Source organism: Durio zibethinus, chromosome 1 (genome assembly GCF_047325235.1).
Source record: "Durio zibethinus cultivar Kanyao isolate XHJ-2024 chromosome 1, ASM4732523v1, whole genome shotgun sequence".
NCBI lineage: Eukaryota > Viridiplantae > Streptophyta > Magnoliopsida > Malvales > Malvaceae > Durio > Durio zibethinus.
This window is the reverse complement of record NC_143162.1, coordinates 1783205-1810777: the sequence shown is the minus strand read 5'-3', so window position 1 is coordinate 1810777 and position 27573 is coordinate 1783205. Positions and strand designations below refer to the sequence as shown.

Below are 27573 nucleotides of genomic sequence, written 5' to 3'. Positions count from 1 at the left end.
GAAGCTTGTGAATTGTGATAAAAATAGTATGGATTAGTAGACGAAACTTGTTCTGAAATTACTACTGCTGAAAAGCCTATAAATTGTGGTATCAATTGATGAAACTTATTCTAAAATGGTTAGTGATGAGAAGTTGAAAAAGAAAGATGAGAGATGGTGGAGTCTTGAGAATCATATTACGACAATTAATTAGAATTTCATCATATGGACATCCGCATTACATGCATTACGTTTGCATTGTTGTTTGGAGAATATTTAAAACTTTGGTTTGGCTATGCATTTACATTATATAGTAAACATTTGAATCATGGATGAGAATATGGCATTATAAGAATCCAGATTGTTGCATTTACAAAATTAAGAAGGCATTTGTATCATTAATCATGACATTCATTACATACAAAATTTTGAGTCACCTGGGAAAGAAATTATGAATATTTTAAGATGAAATTTTGAATCCTCAAATGAGAATCTTTGAGGTTTCAAATGAGAATCTTTGAGTTTTAAATGAGAATCTTTGAGATTTTAAATGAGAATCTTTGATTTTTCAAATGAGAATCTTTGAGTTTTCAAATGAGAATCTTTAAGTCTTAACTGAAAATCTTTAAAAAGTTTTCAAATAAGAATCTTTGAGTTTTCAAATGAAAATCTTTAAGTTTTCAAATGAGAATCTTTAAGTTTCAAATGAGAATCTTTAAATTTTAAATGAAAATCTTTGAATTTGAAATGAGAATCTTTAAGATGTGAAACCCTAAAATTTGTCAAATGTGAATCTTCGAACTAGAATGAGAAGCTTTGAACTTTTAGATGTGAATTTCTAAATTTGTGAATGAAAAACTTAAAAATAATTTGAATGTGAATATTTGAAAAGCTTTAAACTTTTTAGACGTGAACCCTAAATTGTCAAATGTGAACCTTTAAACTTAGTTATGAAGCTCTAAGATATGTTGAATGTGAATCTCCAAAATTCAAATGTTTAAATGTTGGATGTGAGCATTGCAATTTGCATGCGAATCCCTGAATTAAAATTTTGGATGTGAATTTCATAAATGCGAATATTGAAATCTTACGAATTTGAATTCTTGCAAAGTTGAAAAATCTTTCAAATATGATCTTTAATTCTTGTGAAACTGAAATTTTTATGATCAAATTTTAGTGAATTCTTACGAAGCTGAAAAAATTTTACGAATTTAAAAATTCTTATGAATCTTTGAATCACGAATCTTTGAATTTTGAACTCAAATTGTGAATCTTTGAGTTTCTAATATGATCTATAACTTCTCTGGATAAGATTATCGATGAGTTTATTTATTTTCTCAAAGTTGTTGAGCCTCTTATTAGAGGAGTCTTATTTATTTTCTCAAAGTTGTTAAGCCTCTGATTAGAAGAGCTATTTATTTTCTCAAAGTCGTGAAGCCTCTGTTTAGAGGAGTTTTTAGGAACTGTGAGTATGTTTAAAAAAAACCAAAAAAAAGGCATCGAGTTTATTTTAATTGGGTTGTCTACATCTTTACACAATTCCTGTTTTACAAAAAAATGTATAAAGAGGGGCAACTATAGATACCTTAATCTGTCTAGGTTTTACTTGTTTTTTATAATTAAAAAATAATAAAAAATGAAAACTTAAAAAAATTTTAAGGTGGTTGGTTTGGTTTAGGGTTGTTTCTCTAGAGTTATCAAATTTGGGATTTAAAGTTCAGATTTGAAAAAAAATTAGAACTCCTTTCCTATTTAAGGTTTTTAAACTTAGAACCCTATAAATACATGTACACGGAACACACAGAAAAAATAGAGAGAAAGATCATAGAAAGGCAGATCACAAAAAAAAAATAAAAAATAGTCAAAAAAAATTTTTAAAGATTTTTTTGGGTTTTAAAAAAAGGGAATTTTTTTGGAAAAATTTGAAAAATTCTTAGATTTTGATGAAAATTTCCAATTTTTGGTGAATTTTTCAATGCTGGTTGAATTTTTCAGCACTAGTTGAAATTTTTTGTAGGTTTTTCAGAATCTAATGGAAGATTTCGACACCGATTGAATTTTTTGGTAAACTTTTGACAAACTAACCCAGATTTTGATGGAATTTCCATAATCCAGAGAAGAATTCAATTGGAGTTCATCCGGTTCTAGAAAGAGGGAGAGAAAAAAAAAAAAAGAGAGAGAGAGGGAAGGAGAAATCTAAGGGAGAAATCAAAATTTGGACTTTGATACCCTCACTAAAACGATGTCGTTTTGGCGTTTAAAAGGCCTCAGGGTTTACGTGTTTTTATTCGAGGCACCCGACCCAAGCGTAACCTACTTCTGTCAACCTGCATACCAGCCCATCCCTTGAGTTTAGTCGAGTCGCCAAGCCACGTCCCCTAAGCCACTTCCTGTACCTGAAATTGAGCCAACAAAGTCGTTGAGCTGAGCCGTTTTCCTATTTTGGTTTATTTATTTATTTATTTTTATTTTTAAGTATTTTTGCATGAATAAATTTTGAAAAAAAATAAAAAAGTATAAAACAAGAATAAAATGTTTTTTTGAGAATAAATATTAACTATCTAATGATGAAAATTTTAAAAATTTCAAATAGTAAATTTTTATAAATTTCCTAGGTGAGAAATTTTTTATCTAAATTTATCCCAAATTGTGGAATAATTTAGATAAATTTCAATAACAATAATTAATATTTATTTTTAATAAAAAAAATAAAAATAAAAAATAAAATTTTGGTTGAAAATATTTAACAATTATCCAAGGATGAGAATCTTAGAAATTTCAAATGGTAAATTTCTAAAAAATCTTTAGGTGAGAAATTTCCTTAAATTTATCCTACATGGTGGAAGAATTTAAATGAAATTTCAATAAAAAAATAATTGTCATATTATTTTCTTTCCAAAAAACAAAAAGAAAAAGAATTTTTAAGTAGACAAAAATGGTAGAGAATTTAGAAATTAAAAAAAGAAAAATATTTCTAATTTGGCCCAAATTGTGGAATAATTAGATATATTTTCAATAAAAACTAAATAAAAATAATTAAAACATTTTTCGATGACAGAAGTTTTTTAAGAAAACAAATAGATTTTTGAATACTCTTGAGGTGAGAAAATATTTTTAAAAATTCTACTAGATTGATGGAGAATCTTAAAAATTATTTTCATTATTTAAACATAAAAATTTAAAATCATTAGAATCAAAACCTTATGATAAATTTAAAATTAAATGGTACCATCTTTTGGATGGGGATGTGGGGATGCTATAATCTTTCTCACATGTAACTGAACTCCTAAACTTTGTTCTGATTAGTAGATTAGAACATATTTTTTTAGGGATCCTTAGTCAAGCTTAGGAGCTCCTTAAAGGGATAGATTCATTATGTGGCCAATCACACCTAGTTAAAATAGATTGATGACGACTCTATTTACTAAGTCTAGCTATAGATTTATAAATCTATATGTTATGACAACACAAATTAAGTTACGAAATTGCACCTTTTAGAGTTGTGAATCATGATTAAATCTTATGTTTTTCCAGTTGTTAGCAGTGAAATTGCCAATGAAACATGAGATATCATTTTTCTGATGGCATTAGGTATATACTACTGTAACACCAAGGAAGCAACTGCTTGGACTTGATTTTACAAGGACAGAGTGTCTTCATTCCTCAACCCCACCAATCATTGGTTCAAAATTGATTTCATCTGATATCACAACATTAAACCAAATATGAAGCCTTAAACTAAAAATATCCTTTGAAGATTGATCGAATAATATGAACGATTACACCATAACGACAAACATGCTATCGTAACGATTTTGGGACTACCAGACGTAAAGTGTTTTAAGATCGAGAAAAATAAAAAAAGAGTCATCACCAATCTTTGTTAGAGTGTGATTGGATATCCAAAAGTTTATCTTTTTAATAAAACTATAAAAATGGGTTTAAAGCTTATCAAAAAGATAAATTTTGGTCCACGAAAAACCAAATTAGGCTTGGGACTCGGTTACATGTGGGGAAAGATTATCACCCCCACAATGCCCATAAATTGGTATCATTTAATTATGCGCTATTTTCGATGTTGGATAAAAATGGTTTCAATTTGAAATGTAACACTAATTTCTTTCATTTGAAAATATAAAATTTTTCTAAAGCTTTTTATTTAAGAATATTAAGAAAATCTTTAAGTTAAAAAATTATCTTCAAATTCTCCAACATCTAGGCAGAATTTAAAATAATCCTTTTCGCTTAAGATTTAACACAATAATCCTTAAAATGAAATAACACTTTTTATAGAAGATAATTATTGGTGACTCTCCAACATCTAGGCAGGGTACCAAAAATCATTTCTTTCGAAATGTTATTTTTATTTTATTTTAAAATTTTACATTTTTGTACTAATTTTTTTTTTAAAGAATATTTTTTGTGAAAAAATACATGATAAAACTAACAAGTAGTGAACGAAAATTAAAGGCATAAATATGCGAAGCGAGTGCAAACAATAACAAATAAATGCATGTAAGCTAATAGGTGTTATATATAATGATGGAATGCAAACTTGAAATTGGATTCCTAAATATAATGAGACCACTTTGACTTTCTAATATCTAGGCAAAGCTTAGGTGCGACTATTTATATTTAAAATCTCATTTTATTATTATTCTTATTTATTATTAATTGATTTTAATTCCATGGTTAAAGTGAATTAAGGGCTAGCATGAAAACTTAATGAAATAAAGTTTCTCAAATACCTCATCATCTAGACAGCATTCAAGAAAAAATTATTTTGAGATATTCATACATGTCTTTAAGATATTATGATGGTCCTGGTTAGAGCCTAGGGTCAAGGTTTTAAAGAATTGGTGACTTTCAAATGATGATTTGGGAATGCATATCAAATTTGGGATTTTTAGAATTTTGGATTTTAAGAATTTTTTTTTGGTTTAGGGTTTTGGCTCGGAGGATTTTGAGACCTTTAGATTTTGGATTTTGAAGGTTAGGGATTTTGATTTTAGGATTTAGAATTTTGGATTTTAACTTTTTGGTTTAGGGTTTTAATTTTGAGGTTTAAAGGTTTTAAGGTTTCAATTTAGTGAACATCTCTAAAAATCCCTAATATTTAGGCGGACTTTCGAAGTAAATTCGATTTTTTTATCATTTTTCAAAAATTAATTTAAAAAAATCTCTCTTTTTTTAATGAAAATTTATTAAAAAAATTAATTTTTTATTATTATTATTATTGAAAAAAATTTTATATAATTTTTCAACATCTAGGCGAAATTATATTTTTTATTCCTTCTAACATCTAGGCAGGGAAAACAAAAAAAATTATTTTATTCTGGTTATAATTTTTTTAGATTATTATTATTATTATTTGCATTTTTAGTATTTTTTTTAGTTATTATCCTATTTTATTTCATTTTATTATCAATAAAAATAATCAAATAATTATTCTAATAAATTTAAAAAATTATCATGCATAAATATTAAAAATAAAACTCAAAATAAAAAAATTAAAAAAATTAAAAAATTAAAAAAAAATACTCAAACCGGACCGGTCAACGATTCAGTCAAAGCTGGTCTAGATCGATTTGACCGGTTCAACAGTTAAATCAACGATTTGGGTGGTCTAACCATTCAGACCGATTCAATCGATTCACTGGCAGTTCATCTAGACCGATTCAAGGCTGGCTGAAGTGGGTTGTAAGTCGGGTTGCACGGATCCTAGGTCGGATCTAGGTTGACGCGCAGATCCCTTTAGTCCAAAACAACATCATTTTGGGTTTTGCTCTTCTATATAAAACCAATTTTTTTTTTTACTTCATTCTCACTTTTTAGCCCAAAAAAAAGTCAGAGCTCTAGGAGAGCTCTGAGGGCTTGGTTGGCATCCAATCACCAGTGTCTGTGCTGTCGTGTTGGTCACCATAACTACTACCATCAATGGGACTCTGTTGGTGGTCAAAAAGCACAAAAAAACTCTCAAATGTTCACCTCAACATGATCTTCTCAGATCTAGTGTTCGTTTTACCTGAAACAGCCTCGATTACATAGATCGGGGCTTAAAGTTTTCAGTCTCTTCTTTTTTTTTTGTAAACAAAAGTGATTAAAATTTTTTTTTGCAGGTGGCTTGGCGCTGGGTTCTTCCCTACGGGGAAGACTGCGTTGATTTTTTGTGTGGATTTTTTTGTGTGTTTTTTTTGTATCAGTTTGGTTTTTTTAGTGGATGAAAAGTTTGATAGGGGTCTCTAGCTTTCTGGTAGGTGAGGGAAGGATGTCTGAGCTTGGGGGTTGCTCGTATCTGGGTTTGTATATGAAAAGCTTGAAGAGCTATTACGTGTTGAAGGCTTTATTCAGTGTGTGCACTGAGTGAGTGGTTGGGACTCTGAGACTAGGGTGATTAGTTTAGTGCTAGGTCATTTTAGGTGTGGAAGCTTGGGTGTCAAGAGCTTCGAAGGTGTTTTTCCCAGTGGAAGAAAGAGATGATTGGTGCTTCAGGCTATATGGGTTTTTAAGAGCTTTAAAAGGAGAACATGTGATGGCTGGTATGGCAGGGTAAAGGTTCTGGCAATGCAGGGTATGGTCGGGCCAAAAGGGTGGGTGGTTAAGGGTCTGGGGTATGATGCTGGCAATGAAGTGGGCGGCCAATAGGGTGTGTGGCCAATGGGGTGGATGGTCAGTGGTGCCGTGCAAAACACCATTGCCACCAGTCCCTACCTCTTTGTTTCTTCTTTCGTTTAGATTTTTCTAATTGTCTCTTCTCTTTTTTTTTTAATTTTTTTAATAATTTTTAATTAATTAATTTTTAATTTTAATTAAACTAATATTATTATTATTGTTAAAATTATTATTAATAATACTAAACAAGAATTGAAGATAGTAGACCTGGACAAAATTAATGTCTACAACTGCCCTTATTTACACATTACTGAGAATCAAGAATAGGGTAAAGAGAATTACAAGTATTTTATCCGAAAGCAAATTGTGGATTTTTCAAAAGTTTTTTCTTTTTTTTTAATTTTTTTTAACCACAGGTCAAGTGATAAAGAAATTGACCGAGATGACATGATGAGTCGAAAAATAAAAAAATCGATCGATATAACACTGCAAGTCAAGAATAAAGAATCGATCGGGATAACACTGTAAGTCGAAATTAAATAATTGATCAGGACAACCCCACGAATTGAAATTATGCCTGGAGGTCTTACAAAATCGATAGGATAACACCGTAAGTTGAAAAATAAAGAATCAATTAAGACAACATTGTGAATCAAAATTATACTTGGAAGTCTTAAAGATTATGTTCGGAGGTCTTAGAAATCATGTTCGAAGTTCTTACAGAGTTTATCGGGATAATATCGCAAGTCAAAAAATTAAAAATCGATCAAGATAACACCGCGAATCGAAATTATGATCGAAAGTCTTAGAAATCATACCCGAAGGTCTTACAGAATCGACCAGGATAACATCGTAAGTCAAAAAATTAAAAATCAATTGGGATAACACCGTGAATCAAAATTATGCCTGGAGGTTTTAGAAATCATGCTCGAAAGTCTTATAAAATCGATCGAGATAACACCAAAGTTGAAAAATAAAGAATCAATTAGGACAACACTACGAATCAAAATTATGCCCGAAAGTCTTAAAGATTATCCCCGGAGGTCTTAGAAATCATACCCGAAGATCTTACAGAATCGATCAGAATAACACCGTAAGTTAAAAAGTTAAAAATCGATATGGATAACACCTCAAATCGAAATTATACCTAGAGGTCTTAGAAATCATGCTCGGAGGTCTTAGAGAATCTATCGGGATACATTGTAAATTAAAAAATTAAAAATCGATCGAGATAATACCGCGAATAGAAATTATGCCTAGAGGCTTTAAATATTATGTTCGGAGGTCTTAGAAATCATGCCTAGAGGTCTTACATAATCAACCAGGATAACATCACAAGTTAAAAAATTAAAAATCAATCGGGATAACATCGTGAATCGAAATTATACCCAGAGGCCTTAAAGATTATGTCCGAAGATCTTAGAAAACATGCTCGAAAGTTTTACAAATATCAAAACCTTTGAATGCTCTTCTTAATTAGAGGCAATGAAACTTTAAAATTTTGAATTTTTTTTTTTAAATGGCTTTCGTATGGTCAGAGATTTTTGAAACTTTAAAGGTCTTGTTTGAATAAGGTTCCTCCTAAACAGAGGCTTTAAAATCTTGAAGAAAAAACTTGCTCCCTCATTTTTTTTGTTTCTAATACTTACAAAGTTGATAAATGCAATCATGATACAAATGTTTATTCTCATCAAATGATGCTAATGGAAATGTCAATGTGAATTTAAATGTTAATACAAATGCAAGGATATGAATGCTTGATGCAAATATATTTGACTTTTTCATGATGCAAATATATTTGACTTTTTCATAATGCAAATGACAATGTTGTTTTCATGTAAATGCCCCTGCACATACATTTTTTTAGGATGCAGATGCCATGATGCAAAAGCAAATTTTTCTTCGTGCGAATGCAAATATCTTTCACAAGTGTAAATGCAAGTGATGCAAATGCAAATGTCTTTCTTATGGTGTAGATGCAAGTGATGCAAATACAAATGTCCCCTTTATGATACACAAGCAGGTGATGCAACGAATATCTTTTTTTTGTTTTTTTTTCTTGTAGGTCAAATGTCTTTCTCATAATACAAGTGATGCAAATGCAATATCTTTTAAAAGGTTTTGCATCAATAATTTTTTATTCTGGATAGAACCTTGAAACTCTAAAACTCTTTTAGGGCCAGATAAACTTGGCTTAAATTTCATTAATGGCCAGTTAAACTGGGCTTAAATTTCATTAATGGTCAGCTAAACTAGGCTTAGAACCTCATTTAAGGTCAAATAAACTCGGCTTAAAACTTCGTTAATGGCCAAGTAAATTGGGCTTAAGACTTTTTTAGGGGCCAACTAAACTAGGCTTAAAACTTCATTGATAGCTAGATAAATTTGACTTAAATTTCATTAAGGGCTAGCTAAACTAGGCTTAAAGCTTCATTGATAGCCAGATAAACTGAACTTAAATTTCATTAAGGGCTAACTAAACTAGCTTAAAACTTCATTGATGGCCAGATAAACTGGGCTTAAATTTCATTGATGGCAATATAAACTAAGCTTAAATTTCATCAAAGGCCAGATAAACTGGGCTTAAATTTCATTAAGAGCCAGTTAAACTGGACTTAAAACTTCAATGATGGCTAGATAAACTGAGCTTAAATTTCATTAAGGGCCAGATAAAATGAGCTTAAAACTTTATTGATGACCAGATAAACTGGGTTTAAATTTCATTGGTGCCAGATAATCCAAGCTTGAAATTTTTTTTTTTTCATTTGGCAATACCTATCAAAAATGAAAGATGTGAGAATTTTATTTCCAAATAGACGTAATGGTTCTATAGACAGAGATTTTTGCTTATTCAAATGGTTTCAACACTTGAAATTAGTGAAAGAGGCATATAATTTTTCTTGCAAGCTCACAGATGAAACATAAGCCTTTCTAAAAACATGAATTCTTTAAAAATCAAACATATTCAATATTTTTCTTAGTCTCCAAATACAACATTTTGATACATGTCAAAGTCAGTCGTAAGAGCTTAAAATTTTAAAAGGTTATCTGGGAATGAACAGTAGTTGAGATTTTCAAAATCAACCTATCTCAGACTTCTGTGACTTTGATATTTTAAATCTTTCAAAAGGTTTGGCTTTATCTTTGTTCAGCATCCATCATATTTAGCATAAGGAGTGACCTTTTATGGTTTGCTCTAGACTACTTTTTTGAGGGTTTTCACCTTAGAGCTACTTTTATTTCTATTTTTTATTTGATTTTTTTTACACACCATGTATTTAAAAAATTCAAACCTAATCCAAAATAGGAAAAGAATTTGTTTGAAAGGGTTTAACGGTTCAGACAGAAAATTAGGTAATAAAATGGAAGCTCAAAAAATTCATGTTCATTTTTCCAATAAAAACTCTTCAAGATTAAGCCTTTATATTTGATCCAATATGGAATTTTCAAAGCTTGTAACGTAGGTTAAGGTTCATGGTTACCAAGAAAAAGGATAAAAAGGCCCAAAACAAGTATTTAAGGATATATGAAACTAAGGATCATTTTTTATTTGAAGGATACACTCTAAGGTATATTTTTTTTTATGCCTTCCACCCATTCATTTCTTTTTCTTTCCTTTTTTTTTTATTCTTTCATTCCTTTCTTTTTTTTTCTTTTGCATTCTTTCACCGAGTGGATTTAAAACTTTTATGAACTTTTATACCGAGCTTTTGCCCCCATACATGAGCTTCCATTAGACACCCATTCTTAACCCTCAAACGTATTTTTTTTTACCCTTCAATGTGGAGGGAGATCTTTAGTTACGATTTATTTTGAAAGACTTCAGTCAGGCTCAAGGAGGTAACAAGGGATAAATTTTTATTTTTGTGAAGGGATAATGAAATATGACCATTTGTCATTTCAAGTATAAACACTTAAATTGAAGAATAGTTCTCTTTAGGAAAATGAACTTGAAGAGAGGATTTTATTTTGAAAATTTTTTGTTTTTTTTTTTAGTTATTGGTTTTTTCTATTTTGGTTTTTTTTCATCCATTTTTCAAAACTTTGAATTTTTCAGAACTTTATTTGGATTTGTTTAAATTTTCTAAATGCATTGTGTCATAACCATTTTTTCCTTTGCTTTTTTTTCTTTTTTTTTGACATGCCCCATAACTCACACCTGGATTTATTTTGCTAGTAATATGTTTTATGAAAGATACCCTATTTTAACAAACCACCTTAATGAAAGTAATTACAAGAGAAGAATCATATGAAATGGATGAGAAAAGGATTATGTGGGATAAACATGTTTAAGGTATCAAATGATCTAAGTTACTCCATAAAAAGAGAACAAAATGGGTGATCATAACTCAAGTTACCTTAAAGGCAATGAGGTATTTATTTTCTTACAAACATACCTCAGGACAAAGGATCGGGTCAATTTTGGGGTAAAAGGCTGAAAGGGTAGTATGTTTGAGTGTATTTTACAAAACTTGGGCTTGAAAATTTTGGAACTATAACATAATCTTGACACATCAAATATTGCATTTGAATTCTTAAAAAAAATGTATATACTTGATTTTCTAGGAATCATACATTTTTTCAATGGTTGTTTCATGGTTTATTGCCTTAAAAAATAATATTGCCTTAGAAAAGAATATTGCCTTTTGATATAATAACAATATTAGGTGAAAACAAGGTTCACAAATTCGAATTAAAGGCTATCAAAGGGTCATGGCTGATGAATAGGGTCAACTAAATGATTTAAGAAAATTAGTGTTTAGGTATTTGAAAAATTCCTAATAGTGATTGCCAATTCATCTTAGACTCAATACTTTCCTTTTTTTCCTTTTTTTTTTTGGCTTTTTTTACTTTTTTTTTCAAGGCATTTCTATAACCTTGGTATTTAACCACATAAAGCTTTATTCATATCTAACATCTTCTCTCTTCTTTTATTTTTGAATTTTTTTGTTAAGAAAACCAACCATATATAAAAAACTTATGCATAATGTTTACTCATGCAATGCAAACCTTAAAACCTAACAAAAAAATTTACCATCTTGATGGTGCTGTTGAGATGACATTCAAAGTTACATAAACAAAAATTTTCCCATTGATCTTTCAACTTTAGCATCATTAACTTGCAACTCTACTACTATCAATCATCAAAACACCAACCAGTTCTTTAAACTTTACAACATCTGCATTGATCAAAGCTTGAACTGTATCCTTAAAGGTAGTACAATATTCTATGAAATGCTCTTCAACTCCATCATGAAATTTACATTTAACATTAGGATCATACCACTTCAAGTATGGAGGCTTTCTGGGTCTTGTAGGAACAACAAAGATTATATGATTTTTTATCAATAAGGTAAAGAGCTTAACATAAGGTATTGAAAGTGAATGATACACTTTGACTCTTTTTTTCTTACAGCTTCGTGAATGGCTTAAGTTGACATTGGTTCTATAATTGTTTATGGTGAAGGAATTGGAGCACACAAATGAAGTGGTTGGGAAAAATCACTAATCTAAAATATTAGTTGAAAATGATATGGTGACCATTGCGAATAGTCATCCATTAAATTTTCTTGTATCATGGTAAAGTTTCTCTCATTTCACCCTTTAATAATTATTTTTTAGGTTGGTTCTACAAAAATATCTCTTATCTTTTCATCAATAACATTTTATAACTCTTTTTTTTTTCATCCGATCCTTAATTCTACTCACAGCAAATAATAAATTTGTAAACTCTGATGAAGTATTACTGATCAACTTATTATAATAAAGAGAAAAAAGGGTATCCACAAACAAGGAATTCAACTCCCTGTTGGTAAAAGGTGATTGTACTTTTGATGCCATATTCTTCCATCTAACAGCATATTCTTTGTAACTCTCATTGGGGCTCTTTCTCATATTTTGAAGGGTTAATCGATCTAGACCTAACTCTAATATATATTGGTATTGCTTCAAGAATGCCAGTGATAAATCCCTCTAAGTATGAATTTGACTACTCTTTAGACTATAATACCAATTAGCTGTTGTCCCAATTAAACTTTCTTGAAAGACATGAATAAGCAGGTTTTCATCACCAGCATACCCAACAATTTTGTGATAGTATTGAGCCAAATGTATTTTAGGACATCTAGTTCCATCATACTTTTCAAATGTCAGAACCTTGAACTTGAGTTGAATAACCACATCTGAAATTAGCTGAAATTCTTTTATATCACAAGATTCACCTTCAATAGCTTAAACTCTTTTTTCCAAGAGATTGTACCTTCTTTGTTCATTTAGATTCTTTGATTTTTCCCTTATGAGTCCTAAATCAAGTCATTCAGGATGATTATTTCCTTGAGCACATTGTCTATCGATGATCTTCTCCATCTCTCCTAAACTGATCAATATTCTTCAAATCCTTAAAAAAAATCACAGAGATTATTCTTGAAAAAAAATTCTTTCTTTTAGAGCATATGAGAATTGCATTAAATTGAATGAATACATAAATGGATGAATGAATGAATAAATGAATGAATGAATGAATGAACGAATAAAAGAATGCACAACAGACAAACTCTTTAGTGAAAATTATGAAAATTGGCAAAAGGGCAAAAATGAAAGATGAACCATAATTCACAAATCTAAGTTCGACAGACAATGTCATGTCAAAATAAAAAATTTTCAAATAAAAGAAATTCATAAGGCATTTTATTTTTCAAATAGCTTATCACTTAAAGACCCACTTTAAACAAAAGTCCCATCCATGTTTATCATCTTGCAATCCTTTTTCCTATTATTCCTAGATCTCTTAATCCCCTATTGTAGTTAGATCGAACCATTTCGCACCTATGAATGACTATACCTTATGCTTGAAGCCCTCATAATTCTTGATGAAATGCCTTATATTCCCTTCATGGTATTCGTATCTTACATTCAAGTTGAAATATTTTTAGTACGGAGGCTTTAAAGGCACAAGGTCAATAAGGTGTCTCTCAAATATATGAGAAAGAAAAAAAAAATTTAATGGGGGAAAGGCCTCACTCTTTCTTTTTTTTTGGGTAATTATTTTGTAACAGGTTGATTAGGAGTCTTAAGTTTTGACATGGTGTAAAGGTTCAAACTTGAGCAATTAGCTGAACAGGTGGTTGGGGAAGGAAAACCCGAAGATTTTAGTTCAATATGGACTTCTTGGAGATTGTATGAAGTTTTGGGCCCTAATCACAGATGTTTGGAAAAAAGGGCAAAAACAATCATGAGAAGGATTTGAATGCAAGTTTGAGCTTGAAACAATTAGTGACAGTTGCACAAAACCTAGTAATCCCTTCTTGAAAATCAAATTCTAAAGCTTAGACCTTTGAATGGTCAGATCACTCATTCCTTTCATGATTTTGTTGAGACTTTCATTATTACTCAAACCATTGAATGATTTAACATGCTTTAAAAGTGTACTAGGCCTAGTGAGAATCGGTTGATCATGACTCTATGAATTAATAGACTCACTGGGGCTTAAGTTGGTTAGAACTTTTTTTTGAAAAGGTGTCAAAATAAATTTCTTAAATCTATCCATGATTTTCATCAACTCAATAAGCTATTTTGAATGTCATGACCAAACTCCTCTTGATTTTGTTTTAACACACTAATTCGGGCCTCCAAGTGATCTTCCATATTTTTGGCTTCTTATACCCACTAATATTATTTCAAAGGTTTAACACCAATAATGCTTATGCGATTATTCTTGCTAAATGAATGGTACAATTCCTAATTTGTATGTAACATGTTTATGAATGCTTGAATATGATAATGATACAAAGATATATACAAAAAATAAAATAACCCAAAAATATACAAACTAACTTAATGATGAATAGAATGACTAAATTCCAAAAAGAAAACCGACTTTTTACCTATCCTAAATCTCTTTTTTTCTCTTTTTTTTTTTGCTTTTTTTTCTTTTTTTTTTCCATCTCTTTTTATTTATCCTAACTTTATTTATACTATTATTACCTTTAAACACTAACTGTATCAAAGTGCCCTACCTATCCTAATGTGAATAATTTTTATGGAAGAAGAAGAAAAAATGGCTTGGCTTTGGACTTCTAAATGATTTTTACAAAAGGTTGACACCACTAATGGCTCCATGCGAACTCTTTTTTTTTTCACTTTTTTTTCAATGATCGATCTAAAATAAATACCACATCTTAAATAATGCACGTAATCAAAGAATATATAAAAAAAATGACTCAAGAATTCAAAACAAATAAGTAAGAGAAATAATATAACAACCATACAACAAAATAATATAATGTATAATGTCCTAACTTTTGGTAATTTTCTAAAAAAAGTGGCATGGCTCTATCCTAGGCAGGCTTTCTATGGCTCTCAATATGTCGGGTCGAGATTTCTTTATCTAAGGTTCCCAGGCTATTCCTTACATCATTGTTTACTATAGACTAGTAAGGCTCCCTGATCCTCACCCATTGTAAGCTATTAACAAAAATGGTTCAATCTGAGTGAAAGTATTTTGCTAGCAAATACGAAAGTTATCACCTCACGAAAACGTAGCTACTCAACTTTTTCCTAAAAAGAATAGAGCCCGAGTCTAGAGCTCATGCATGCGAATAGATATGCAAAGTGTGTGAAAATGATGTATTAATCAAAATAAATAAATCATGAGAACAAATCAAAATAATAACTAATATGCAATTTATTCTATTTATTAACTCATATTTTTTTTTAAAAAAAAAATTAAACTAAATACTAAATAAAACCAATTAAATCTAACCATTGCTAATAGTGCATAATTAAAGTTTTGGCCTGACTCTCAAATATCTCCAATGGAGTCACCAAGCTGTCGTAACGATTTTGGGACCACCAGACGTAAAGTGTTTTAAGATCAAGAAAAACAAGAGGAGAGTCACCACCAATCTTTGTTAGGGTGTGATTGGTCACTTAAAAATTTATCTTTTTAATAAAACTATAAAAGCAGGTTTAAAGTTTATCAAAAAGATAAAATTTGATCTACGAAAAATTAGGTTAGGCTCAAGAGTCGGTTACGTGTGAAAAATATTAGCACTTCCACAACGCCCATAAATTGGTACTATTTAATTATGTGTTATTTTTTGTGTTGGATAAAAATGATTTCAATTTGAAATTTAACACTAATTCCCTTCATTTGAAAAAATAAAATTTTGCTAAAGCTCTTTATTTAGGAATATTGAGAAAGTTTTTAAGTTAAAGAATTCTCTTCAAATTTTCCAACATCTAGGTAGAATTTAAAATAAGCCTTTTCACTTAAGATTTAACACAACAATCTTTAAAATGAAATAACATTCTTTATAGAAGATAATTATTGGTAACTCTCCAACATCTAGGCAGGGTATCAAAAATTATTTCTTTCGAAATGTTATTTTTATTTTATTTTAAAATTTTACATTTTTGAAGTAAGTATTTTTTTTTAAGAATATTTTGTGTGAAAAAGTAAATGATAGAACTAACAAGTAGTGAACGAAAATTAAAGGCATAAATATGCAAAGCAAGTGCAAACAATAACAAATAAATGCATGTAAGCTAATAGGTGTTATATATAATGATGGAATGCAAACTTGAAATTGGATTCTTAAATATAATGAGACCATCTTGATTCTCCAACATCTGGGCAAAGCTTAGATGCAATTATTTATATTTAAGATCTCATTTTATTATTATTCTTGTTTATTATTAATTGATTTTAATCGCATAGTTAAAGTGAATTAAGGGCTAGCATAAAAACTTAATGAAATAAAGTTTCTCAAATACCCCATTGCCTAGGCAACATTCGAGAATAAATTATTTTGAGATATTCATACATGTCCTTGAGATTTTGGGATGGTCTTGGTTAGAGCCTAGGGTCGAGGTTTTAAAGATTCGGTGACTTTCGAATGATGATTCAGGAATACGTATCAAATTTTGAATTTTTAGAATTTTGGATTTTAAGGAATTTTTTTTAGTTTAGGGTTTTGGCTTGAGGGATTTTTAGATTTTTGGATTTTGGATTTTGAAGGTTTGGAATTTTGATTTTAAGATTTGGAATTTTAGATTTTAAGGTTTAGAGTTTCGATTTAGAGTTTTAATTTAGGGTTTTGTCTAGGGATTTTAAAATTTTAGGTTATGATTTTATTGTTTTTTTAATTTTAAAATGCGAACATCTCTAAAATCTTCAATATCTAGGTGAATTTTCGGAGCAAGTTTATTTTTTTATTATTTTTAAAAAACTAATTTTAAAAAATCTCTTTTTTATGAAAATTTATTAAAAAAATTAATTTATTATTATTATTATTGAAAAAAATTTTATATAATTTCCCAACATCTAGGTGGAATTATATTTTTTTATTCCCTCCAACATCTAGGTAGGAAAAACAAAAAAATTATTTTATTCTTATTATAATTTTTTTAGATTATTATTATTATTTTAGCATTTTTAGTTTTTTTTAGTTATTATCCTATTTTATTTCATTTTATTATCAATAAAAATAATCAAATAATTATTCTAATAAATTTAAAAAATTATCACGCATAAATATTAAAAATAAAACTCAAAATAAAAAAATAATAATATAAAAAAATTTAGAAAATTCAAAAAAATACTTGAACCGAATTGGTTAACAATCAGGTTAACGCTGGTCTGGACCAATTTGACCAATTCAGTAGTTTAATCAGTAGTTCGGGTGATTCAGCGATTTAGACCGATTCACTGGCGATTCATCTGGATCAGTTTAAGGTTGGCTGAAGCGGGTCGTGGGTCAAGTTGTGCAGATCCTAGGTCGGATTTAGGTTGACGCGCGGATCCCCTTAGTCCAAAACGACGTCGTTTTGGGTTTTGCTGTTCTATATAAAACCATTTTTTCTTCATTCTCACCTTTTAACCCAAAAAAAAAAGTCAAAGCTCTAGAAGAGCTCTGAAGGCTCAGTCAGTGTCCGATCGTCGGCGTTTGTGCCGCCATGCTGGCCGTCGATGGTCAAAAAACACAAAAAGTTCCCAAACATTCACCTCAACGTGATCTTCTTAGATCCAATGTCCGTTTGCTAGAAACAGCTCGAATCAATGTAAATCAGGGCTTGAAGCTTTTGACCTTCTTTTTTAAAAAAAAAAACAAAAGTGACGAAATATTTTTTTTTATAAGTAGCTTGGCATTGGGTTTCTCCCTACAGGAAAGACTGTATTATTTTTTTGTATTTTTTTCTTTTTTGTGTGAATTTTTTTTTTGTGTTTTTTTTGTGTCAATTTGGTTTTCTTGGTGGATTGAAAGTTTAGTAAGGGTCTCTGGCTTTTTGGTAGGTAGGAGAAGGATGTCTAAGCTTTGGGGTTTCTCATATTTGGGTTTGTATATGAAAAGCTTGAAGAGCTATTGGGTGTTGAAGGCTTTATTCAGTGTGTGCATCGAGTAAGGGGTTGGGACTCTGAGACTGGGGTGATTGGTTTGAATGAGTGCTAGGTCATTCTGGGTGTGAAAACTTGGGTGTCAAGAGCTTCGAAGGTGTTTTTCCCAGTAGAAAGAAGAGAAGATTGGTGCTTTGGGCTTTATGGGTTTTTAGGAGCTTCAAAAGGAGAGCAAGTGATGGTTGGTATGGCAGGGTAAGGGTTCTTGCAATGCAGGGTATGTCAGGCCAAAAAGGTGGGTGGCTGAGGGTATGGGGTATGGTGCTGGCAGTGAGATGGGTGGCTAATGGGGTGGGTGGCCAGTGGTGCCGTGCAAGGCACCATTGCCACCAACCTCTACCTCTTTATTTCTTCTTTCATTTGGATTTTTTTAATTGTCTCTTCTCTTTTTTAAAATTTTTTAATTAATTAATTTTAAATTTTAATTAAAATATTATTATTATTAAAATTGTTATTAATAATATTAAACAAGAACTGAAGATAATAGATCCGGATAAAATCGATGTCTACCCATACCTAATGAAGTTTTAATGCAATTTTACTTCTCTTATTTTGTTCATACAGAAGATAAAATGGTATTGGCAAACCAAACGTCATTATGCATCCATCACAAATTACATATAGTTGTCTATTAATGAAACCTTTTCTTCCACTTAGATATAAGCAAAAAAAAAAAAAAAAAAAAGAACTATTACAGCAATATTAGCCAATCAGAAATTTCTGTGAGACTAATCAGCATATACCTCGTACAAATCATCCAGAATCTTATTTCTGTATTCCTTCACCACTCCTCCCTGGTTCCTCGGGTAAGAGGTAAGCAATCTGGAGCATATGTCTGATTTTCCAATTGTATATTTTGTAATTAAGCTGACCTCATCATTCACATCAACCAGTGGTGTTTCAACACTAATGTCCCAGAATATATCTGATACAGATATTTGAGGAGGTGGGTTGCCTTCTGTTTTATGTAATGGGGTTTTATCAGATTCAGCAGCTTCATTTAGTGAAGAATTCTGCAATATCTCACTGGCATTAACTATCTCATATGGGCCCAAACCATTACCACCATCATCTGTTTCTTCCTCGGTACCAATATCCCCATCAATTTGAGCAGTGTCAACAGAGATATCCCAATCAATAGTATCGGTGTTGGCATCTATGTCTCCCCTCACGAGGTTTATTTAATTAGAGCTAAATTGAGTATTCTCTAAATCAAGGGTCTCAGAAGCTGCAGAAACAGTAAAAGATGGAGGATTTTCACGAATGTCTTTCCAGTTCAGCAAGAAAGCAAGTGAAGATTTCTGCAAATCTTTTTTGTCAGCAGCTACATCATATAACTTACAAAGTTCAAGTTACAACCCAGATCCAAAAAATAAGCTAAAACTTTGGAGTGTGCAAACAGCAATAACACAAGCATGATCGGAATTTTATTGTCTTACATCCTTTTCTGTATGAGCATCGCTGACAAAATTAGAATAATATTTTATCACTTATGGAACAGAATCACCATCAATGAATTCTAGAATCCTGCCAAATGTGCTTGGAAGTGAATTAGCAGTCTCTAAGAGTTCAAGCTGGACATTTTTTCCCTGTAACGTGCATTGATTGTATGAAGGAAAACAAATCAGACCAATTTGCTACCATCAATATAAATACTTTCATAACCTGCAAACCAAGCTCTGGCGAGCCTCAGCGTATTTAGCAGCTGATAAAGCTGCACTTCTTTTTATATCAGATTCCTTCTGCTCAATTTCTGCCAGTCGTTGCTCAATCTTTTGCACCTGTTTTTTCTGATATGAGCTTTTACATTTTAAGAAAATTGATCAATAAAGTGCATCATATTGACAATAAATCACTACTTGTGTGTACTGACAGAGAGATGATTTATATTGAAGTTTTAACAGTAAGAAAACGGAGGACAACAGCAATTAATTAGGTTGTGTATCGATTGCCTATAATTTGATTTTAGGGGTTCATAAACTTTGTTGCAATTGTCTGGTTCTTCGTCCTTACTGCCAGAATATACTTCTTTTTTTTTTTTTTTTTGGAAATGGCTCGAAACTAGAATTGTCAGAATTTATCAATCGAAATCTAACTTGAAAATTGCCAGAATTTGAAATTGTAATAACTGATTTTGAAGGATGGTTGTACTGAAAGTAGTACCATTTTATAGTTGCTTGTGAAAGAAGAAAACACCTTAACGTTTATATGATTATGCAGTTTGAACGAGAAATGAGCGATCTTAAGTTTTATCTAAGTTCTCTACTAATGTTGAAAATAACCTGTTACTTTTGTGGCTTCAATTTGAAAATGCAGCCTGAGTCGACCACCGATGTCTGAAATCGTGGAATCTCTAACACGTCTGTTACAGCAGATGGGCATGATAAAAAGCAGAGAAATAGATGGTACTGAAGTTCATCCCTTGGAGAGATCTTTCCGTTCAACTCAAACTTGCTTCAAGGGCTCCCCAACGGGTAGCTATTTGTCCCCCTAATCTTACATCAGAGTACTTAAACTTGGCATAGATTCTTATTCCTGATGTAAGAAATACTTCAAAATCAGTTCATTTCATTCCGTGGCACAGCATTACAGTTTTCTAGTGCTACACTCTCAGGATTCTTGGATTAATCTTGTTGATGATGCACAGGCAATTTTGTTGATTCTTTTAATGCGGTTTAGTTTCATATATAGGCAAGTCCATTTTACTAGTGTTAAAATTTGATTGCTGGTAATGCATATATATGAAATGGTTAGGGCTACATTAACCTGTTCACTGGTTCAATCTTTCAAAAACTACTCTTCCCAATTCTTATCAGCATTCTACAAGTGAAACTGACTAATCCTGACCTGATGAAGTTTAAGAAAAATGATTTGATTCCTTGGATGGCTTGTAACTCTGGCAGAAGGTTTATCCTTTTTTGAGGAGAAATTTGATTGAGATCTCTTGTACAAAGAAATTCCCAGAGTCACCCATGGCTATGAGCATGATACTAGTTCAGCAGCTAACAACAATATGACAGCATGTCAAATTTAAAAAATAAAAGCTACAGAAATTACTTTGCTAAACAAACAAAGAACAAATATCCTCCAACAAAGCAGCACAACCTCCATTAAAAAATTTCATATACATAGCAGGCGAAGTGTCAACTCCGGAATTAATTGATTTCATAATTATTATGTAACATAAAAAAACAGAAATAACAATACGGTAAAGCATAAAACGATGACAGCACATTAGAGTTCTAACTTTTAAGCATTGCTACCAAAACAAAAGAGGACAACCAATCGAACTGCACGATTTCCAAAACATCTGCTGACGTCTAATGCCAGCCGCTGATCCGATGGTTCTAAAGTAACATTAATACAACAAGCATCAACCTGCGACCTTAGTTTTAACATCTCCCAACACAAACTCCCCTTGGGAGCTGCTGGTCCTACGAACATGCATGGAAAACATCCTGACAGAAACATTAATGTAGGATAAGTCTGCTCCTCTCTGACAAGCTTCTCAGGGCCGGTGGCATCCTATTCTTCCTTAATTCTGAAGACATAAGGCATCTTTTGGTAAACTTCTCTCCCATTTAGTTTCAGCCTCTGAAGACGAGGATAATGTGATTTAATGTTATCTCGACTGTCTAATGAAAGAGGCCAAGGCCAAATTATCAAAAAATCTCGAAAGTAGTGGACTATGATGGTTGGGCATTCGAAGATTCCATTAAACCTCCTGAGTGAGATCTCATCAGATATCAGTATCTTCAATTTCCTAAGATTGGTCAGTCTGATCAGATCTTCTACGTCAGCATTAGATGTTGGAAAATTTACCAGTTTCCATAGGTCGCTCAGATCTGCAAATTGCAACTTTTTTTTTTCCTTCCAGATCTTATAGGAAGATAAAGATGCCTCAATATTTTCAACTTCCAAAACACATCCGGTATGGTTCTTGCTGAATCAAAAGGATCTAATATTAAGGTCAAAAGGCAACTCAAGTTGCCTATAGATGGAGGAAGTTTTCCAACCCAAGCAGACCTCAAATTCAGGAGTCTCAAGTGAATTTAACTTTCCTATTTTTGCAGGTATAGCAAAACCCTTAACTCTTTCGAGATCTAGGATTCTAAGCAAAATCAAAATAAAGACATTATTTTGAAAATAAAAATAAATTAATAATCAATAATCATTATGAAAATAAAAACAGAAATAACATTACTGTAAAGCATAAATCAACAATAACAGCATAGTAGGGTTTTAACTTTTAAGCATTATTACACAAACAGAATAGGGCAAACAACCAAACTGCACGATTCTAAAACATCTGGCTGACGTCTAATGCCTACCACTGATCCGATGGTTCCCAAGTAGCAATAAAGCAAGCACCAACCTGCGACCTTAGTTCTAACATCTCCCATACATACATACATTCATTTTTTACAAATACATTCATTTTTTACAAACAAACTTTATTGCAAACTCCCCTTGGAAACTGCTGCTCCCACAAACATGCATGGAAAACTTCCTGACAGAAACATTAATGTACGTCCTTGCATAGGATAAGTCTGCTCCTTTCTGTCAAGCTTCTTAGGGCCGGTTGCATCCTATTCTTCCTCAATTCTGAAGACATCAATCTTCTCGTAAACTACACTCCAATTCAGTTTCAGCCGCTGAAGACGAGGACAACGTGATTTAATGTTGTCTACAACCAGAGATTCTAATGAAGGTAGCCGACAACAAATTATCGAAAAATCACGAAGGTGGTTGAATGTGATGGTTGGGGATTCGAAGATTACATTAAACCTCCTGAGTGAGATTTCATCAGATATCATTATCTTCAATTTCCTAAGATTGGTCAGTCTGATCAGATCTTCTACGTCAGCATTGGATATTGGAAAATTTACCAGTGTCCGTAGGTCGCTCAGATCCGCAAATTGCAAGCTTCTTGTGCCGCTTCCAGCTTTTCTAGGAAGATATAGATGCCTCGATCTTTTCAACTTCCAAAAAACATCCGGAATGGTTGATGCTGAATCAAAAGGATCTAATCTTAAGGTCAACAAGCAAATCAATTTGCCTATAGACGGAGGTAGATTTCCGATCCAAGCAGACCTCAAATTCAGGAGTCTCAAGTGAATTAACTTTCCTATTGTTTCAGGTATTCCAAAACCCATAACTCTTTCGAGATCTAGGATTCTAAGCAATTTGAAGCTTCGAACGAAGGTTTCAATAAGTGGCTGGTTTATACCACTGTGTCCATCTAAGGAGAAACCTATAATAGACCTGAATGGGGGATATTTTTCGCATTCCAGGGCAATGTCTCCAGGAAAGTTATTTAAATGCAAAGAAAGTCGGCGAACTCTGCCTTTCTCTTTGGTTGAAGAAGAAGAAATATTCAAACTCTTCTCTCTAGCTCCGTAGAATGGTAGAACTTGAAAGAAATTTTCCTCTTCAGCCTTGGACAAACAAAACTCCCTCATAAGATCGTGCATTTGGCACCTTTTGATTCTTCCAGATGAATCTCTTCTTTCCACATTAACCATGTACCTCTCCGTCAACACTGTCAAGTAACGATATGCGATATCCTCCAATGCTTCCTCACTTTCTCTCTCTATTTTTGGAGGTAATATAATACCGTCAGCCACCCATAAATTAATCAATCTATCCCGGGATACCTGAAAATCTTCTGGAAGCACGCCAGGAGACACGGCTTCAGCTCATACGGTAAATCATCATAGCTTAAAGCCAGCAGCTGAAAAATTCCGAAATCTTCTCCCTTTAAGTATGACTTGATACATTCATGCATCGTATCCCAGCCATCGTACGTTCTTTTACTTTTTAAAAGACCTCCAAGGACAACGATGGCCTGTGGCAGACCCCTACAATGTTTTACCATTTCCCTCCCTAGCTTTTCCAAGCTCGGATCAACCCCGTAGGCTGAAGGAAGAGAACAAAAAATAATGTGGTTGTTTCAATTTGCAAAGGATAACGACAAAAAACAATCGTATTTAGTAAGTTAATTGCTAGTAACATGTATGCGTCACGAATCTCATAGGAAAGAGATGAAGTCAAAATTATTGTAAACTCAAGTTCTTTTTCCGATCAATAAACAATTCTTTACAGTTGAAAATGTGGACTTGTGACACACGCATTGGGTAAGTCCAATCAATAAATAGAATTAAATTGAGATGGTGAATAGTACTTTTGGATTGAATTATATAATATATTTTCCTTTTTCATAAATTATGTCTTGATTGCATATTTTAGTTATTCTAAATTATTGTTTTGTCTGAAAAGTGAAAAAAAAATCGTTATTACCCTCGCCTATAATTATCAACTTCTTATTTTTCAAGGTAAAGGTGATTCGAGAAAGAAATTTTACAATCAATAGAAATCAAATTTCAACTTAAGATTTTGAAACTGAAAAGTCAAAATCAAATATTATTATTTATGGGAGGCAGAAAATAATAGTTAATAAAGGATTGTTAGGTATAGATATTTTTGTACGTGTGTGTTGGCAAGACTTAAGTCACGATTTCATTTAAAAAAAAGTTTATAAAAGTTTCAACTGAAATTATAATTAAATAAAGAGTATCTTTGATATTGTAATTTTTTATTACACAAATCGAATTAAAAAATTTATCACATGTTTTATTTTTAATTAATTTTTTATTTTATAATATTTTAAAAATTATCTTTTCCCTTATTAATGTTGAGTTTAAAATTTTTATTGATAATGAATAAGCTAATTTCTTTTAAATGATTAAACTTGTTAACTAGGTCAGGTATAGAAATTTCTAAAAAAAAAAAAATACTACATTTAAATAGTAGGAGGAATATTTTCGTAGTTATAGTAATAAAGGCGTCATAGTAATTCTATCAAATTATGGTAAGAGGGACTTCTAATTTTAATTAATTTATAGTAAGAGAAACATTTTATGTAATTATGATAAAAGGGATATTATAATCATTTAAGACACATGTCAACTCTTAATAAAAAATCAAAAAGATATTTTGATAATTTTAATGTGATTAGTAATTTAAAACATAGTGAATTTTATATTATGTTAAAATTTAATATATATATATATAATATAATAAGAGTATTATAGTAATTATCAAATAAAATTTCACACATCAATTTTATATGAAACGATAATAAAGGTATTTTAATAATTTAATATATAATTAATTTTATATTGTTATGTTAAAATTTAATTTGTAAATTAAAAAAAGTATTATAATAATTTTTAAATTAAATGTTACATATCAACTTCTTACGAAGCAATCATAAAGAGACTTTGTAATTATGGTAAGGAGTATTATAGTTATTTTGATCAAGTTTGGTAAGAGGGTATTTTTATATTATTATAAGATAATTATAGCAAATTTGGTCAATTATAGGAGTAGGGACATTTTCATAATTATAATAAAAAGGATATTATAATAATTTTAGTTAATTATAAGAGAGAGGATATTTTTGTAATTATGATATATATCATAATAATTCGTCATTTATAAGAGGGGTGTTTTCATCATTTAAGACATAAAGGACATTTTAGTCATTTGATGTTTATAAAAAAGTACTTTTGTAATTTAAGAAAAAAAAGGGTATTGTAGTAGTTTATCATTTAAAAGAAGGGTATTTCTATCATGATCATTTTGTTGGCATTATAGTCATTTAACATTTATATGAGGGATATTTTTTCAATTTAAGAAAGGACGGGCATTATAATAATTTATCATTTAAAAAGGGATATTTTTGTCATTTAATACAGGAGGAGCATTGTCATCTTTTTTACAATTGTTAAGCAATTGGTAAAAAATTGAAAGGGTAAAATGATCATTTTGTTGGCATTATAGTTATTAGATATTTATAAGAGGAGTATTTTTGTAATTTAAGAAAGGAGGGCATTATAGCAGTTTATAATTTAAAAGATGGATTTTTTTGTCATTTAATACAAGAGGGACATTGTTGTCTTTTTGAACATATGTTAAGCAATTGATAAAAATTTGGAAGCGTAAAATGATCATTTTACTGGGAGTTACTATCTATATATTATATAGATTTTAAACTTAAATTAAAACAATTTTCATCATTTAACAAGTGTTGATAAAGTTGTTTGTATATAATTTATAGTAGATAGTAGTAGAATTTTTTTTGGAGGAAGTATATTATTTATATATATTAGTTATATACTAACAACAAGCTCTAAGTTGGACCTAATTGCTGATCATACTCGAAAAATAACATACCCGTTATCCATACTCAATATGATAGATTTTTTCTATAAGACAAGAGTTTGAAGGGGATAAGATGATGTACCTGCTGGATTGATGTTTTGTGTCGATAATGCAGTCTTTTCAAGTAGTTCCCAACTATCTTCATCATTCAGGCATTTTGGTTCATAGATGAATACGCTTGGATCCACAAGATGAACCAAGTTTTTGTTGCGGGAGGTGATCATAAATTTGGTACTAGTCTCCTCAGTTGGGAAGCCAGGTTTCAATGCGTCCCAGACATTGTCCCATATGTCATCAAGTACCACTAGACATTTTTTCTTCTTCAGTTCATCGTGGAGCATTTTGGCCACAGCACCATCGTTCATTTTCTGAATCTTTTTCCATTCTTTTTTAAACTTTTTCTCGATCTTCTCGTCTTCTAACTGTTCTTTAGAAGGAGAAATAAGCTCGTGAAGAAATGTCTCCCAAATGTTCCTTTTTTGCCATTGTTGTGACACGAATACCCAAATGAAAAACTCAAAATGGCTCCCATCTCTACATTGACGGTAAACCTTCTTAGCCAGAGTAGTCTTTCCCAAGCCGCCCATCCCACATATCGACACAACTCGACAGTTAGTGCGTACAAGTTTTGTGAACAATAAATTTGTGTCTTCCTCCAACCCAACAACATTTTGTTCAATCATGTGAGAATAAGACTGCCGATAAATGACCCTATTTTCTGAAAAGCTTGTTGGCCTCTCTCTTTCCTCGATGTCCCTTAAGGCATAAGTTGGTAGCCTTTCGGTTAATCTAGTAAGCCTGGTTGTAAGACCCTCAATTTCTGATCCCACCTTGTGGAGCAATTTTGTATCATTCCCCTTACATAAAAAGAACAAATATTTTAAGGAGGCATATCTAGAAGAACTTCTCCTGGATGTTGCTTTGAGGGCAAAAATCTCGAGGACATCTTCTGCATCATAAGCAATGTCTCTGATTTCTGCAACCCTAGTGCGTATGTTCCTGTCATTTCCCTGTCCTGACTCCGCTTCTCTTAAAAAACTCCGCATGCGCATTAGTTCAGTTCGCATTTCTTCCACTTTGCCCCTTACGTCGTACAAGAATCTTGCTTCCTGTATGATCACATCGCCAATTCTCTCCACAGCAAAGGAGATAATAGCCTCCACCACTGCCATTTCCGTGTTTAGTAAGAGGAACAGAAATGAAATATGGGTTTTGGTTGGTTCTATATCTCCAAACCTTCACCGTTATATATAGATGTGCTATTTTATTTTTTTCTTTCTTCTGGTGTATAATCTATACCCTACATAAAAATTATGTACGAGATCATGATAGAAATAATAATTTAAATCTCATCGTAAATC

The 27573-nt window shown here is 31.2% G+C and overlaps 1 protein-coding gene and 1 pseudogene across 1 annotated transcript; both read right to left on the bottom strand.

Moving 5' to 3' along the window:
• Window positions 1-226: 226 nt before the first annotated feature.
• On the bottom strand, window positions 227-22382 carry LOC111310555 (CDK5RAP3 protein homolog; annotated as a pseudogene).
• On the bottom strand, window positions 22070-27411 carry LOC111310554 (putative disease resistance protein At1g50180). Its single transcript, XM_089757931.1, has 4 exons — window positions 26266-27411; window positions 26008-26020; window positions 23644-23905; window positions 22070-23611 (listed from the first exon to the last, which is right to left on the bottom strand). Exons 1-4 carry the CDS (start codon window positions 27382-27384, stop codon window positions 22576-22578), a joined length of 2430 nt encoding a protein of 809 aa, XP_089614057.1. The 5' UTR covers window positions 27385-27411; the 3' UTR covers window positions 22070-22575.
• Window positions 27412-27573: the final 162 nt, after the last annotated feature.

What these genes read in the sequence shown, in the direction of transcription:
- LOC111310554 (XM_089757931.1), bottom strand. Translation starts at nt 27,384, where the DNA reads ATGGCAGTGGTGGAGGCTATTATCTCCTTTGCTGTGGAGAGAATTGGC. An exon ending in TGCTTCCAGAAGATTTTCAG is followed by an intron (nt 23,612 to 23,643) that starts GTATCCCGGGAT and finishes TAATTTATGGGT; the next exon opens with GGCTGACGGTATTATATTAC.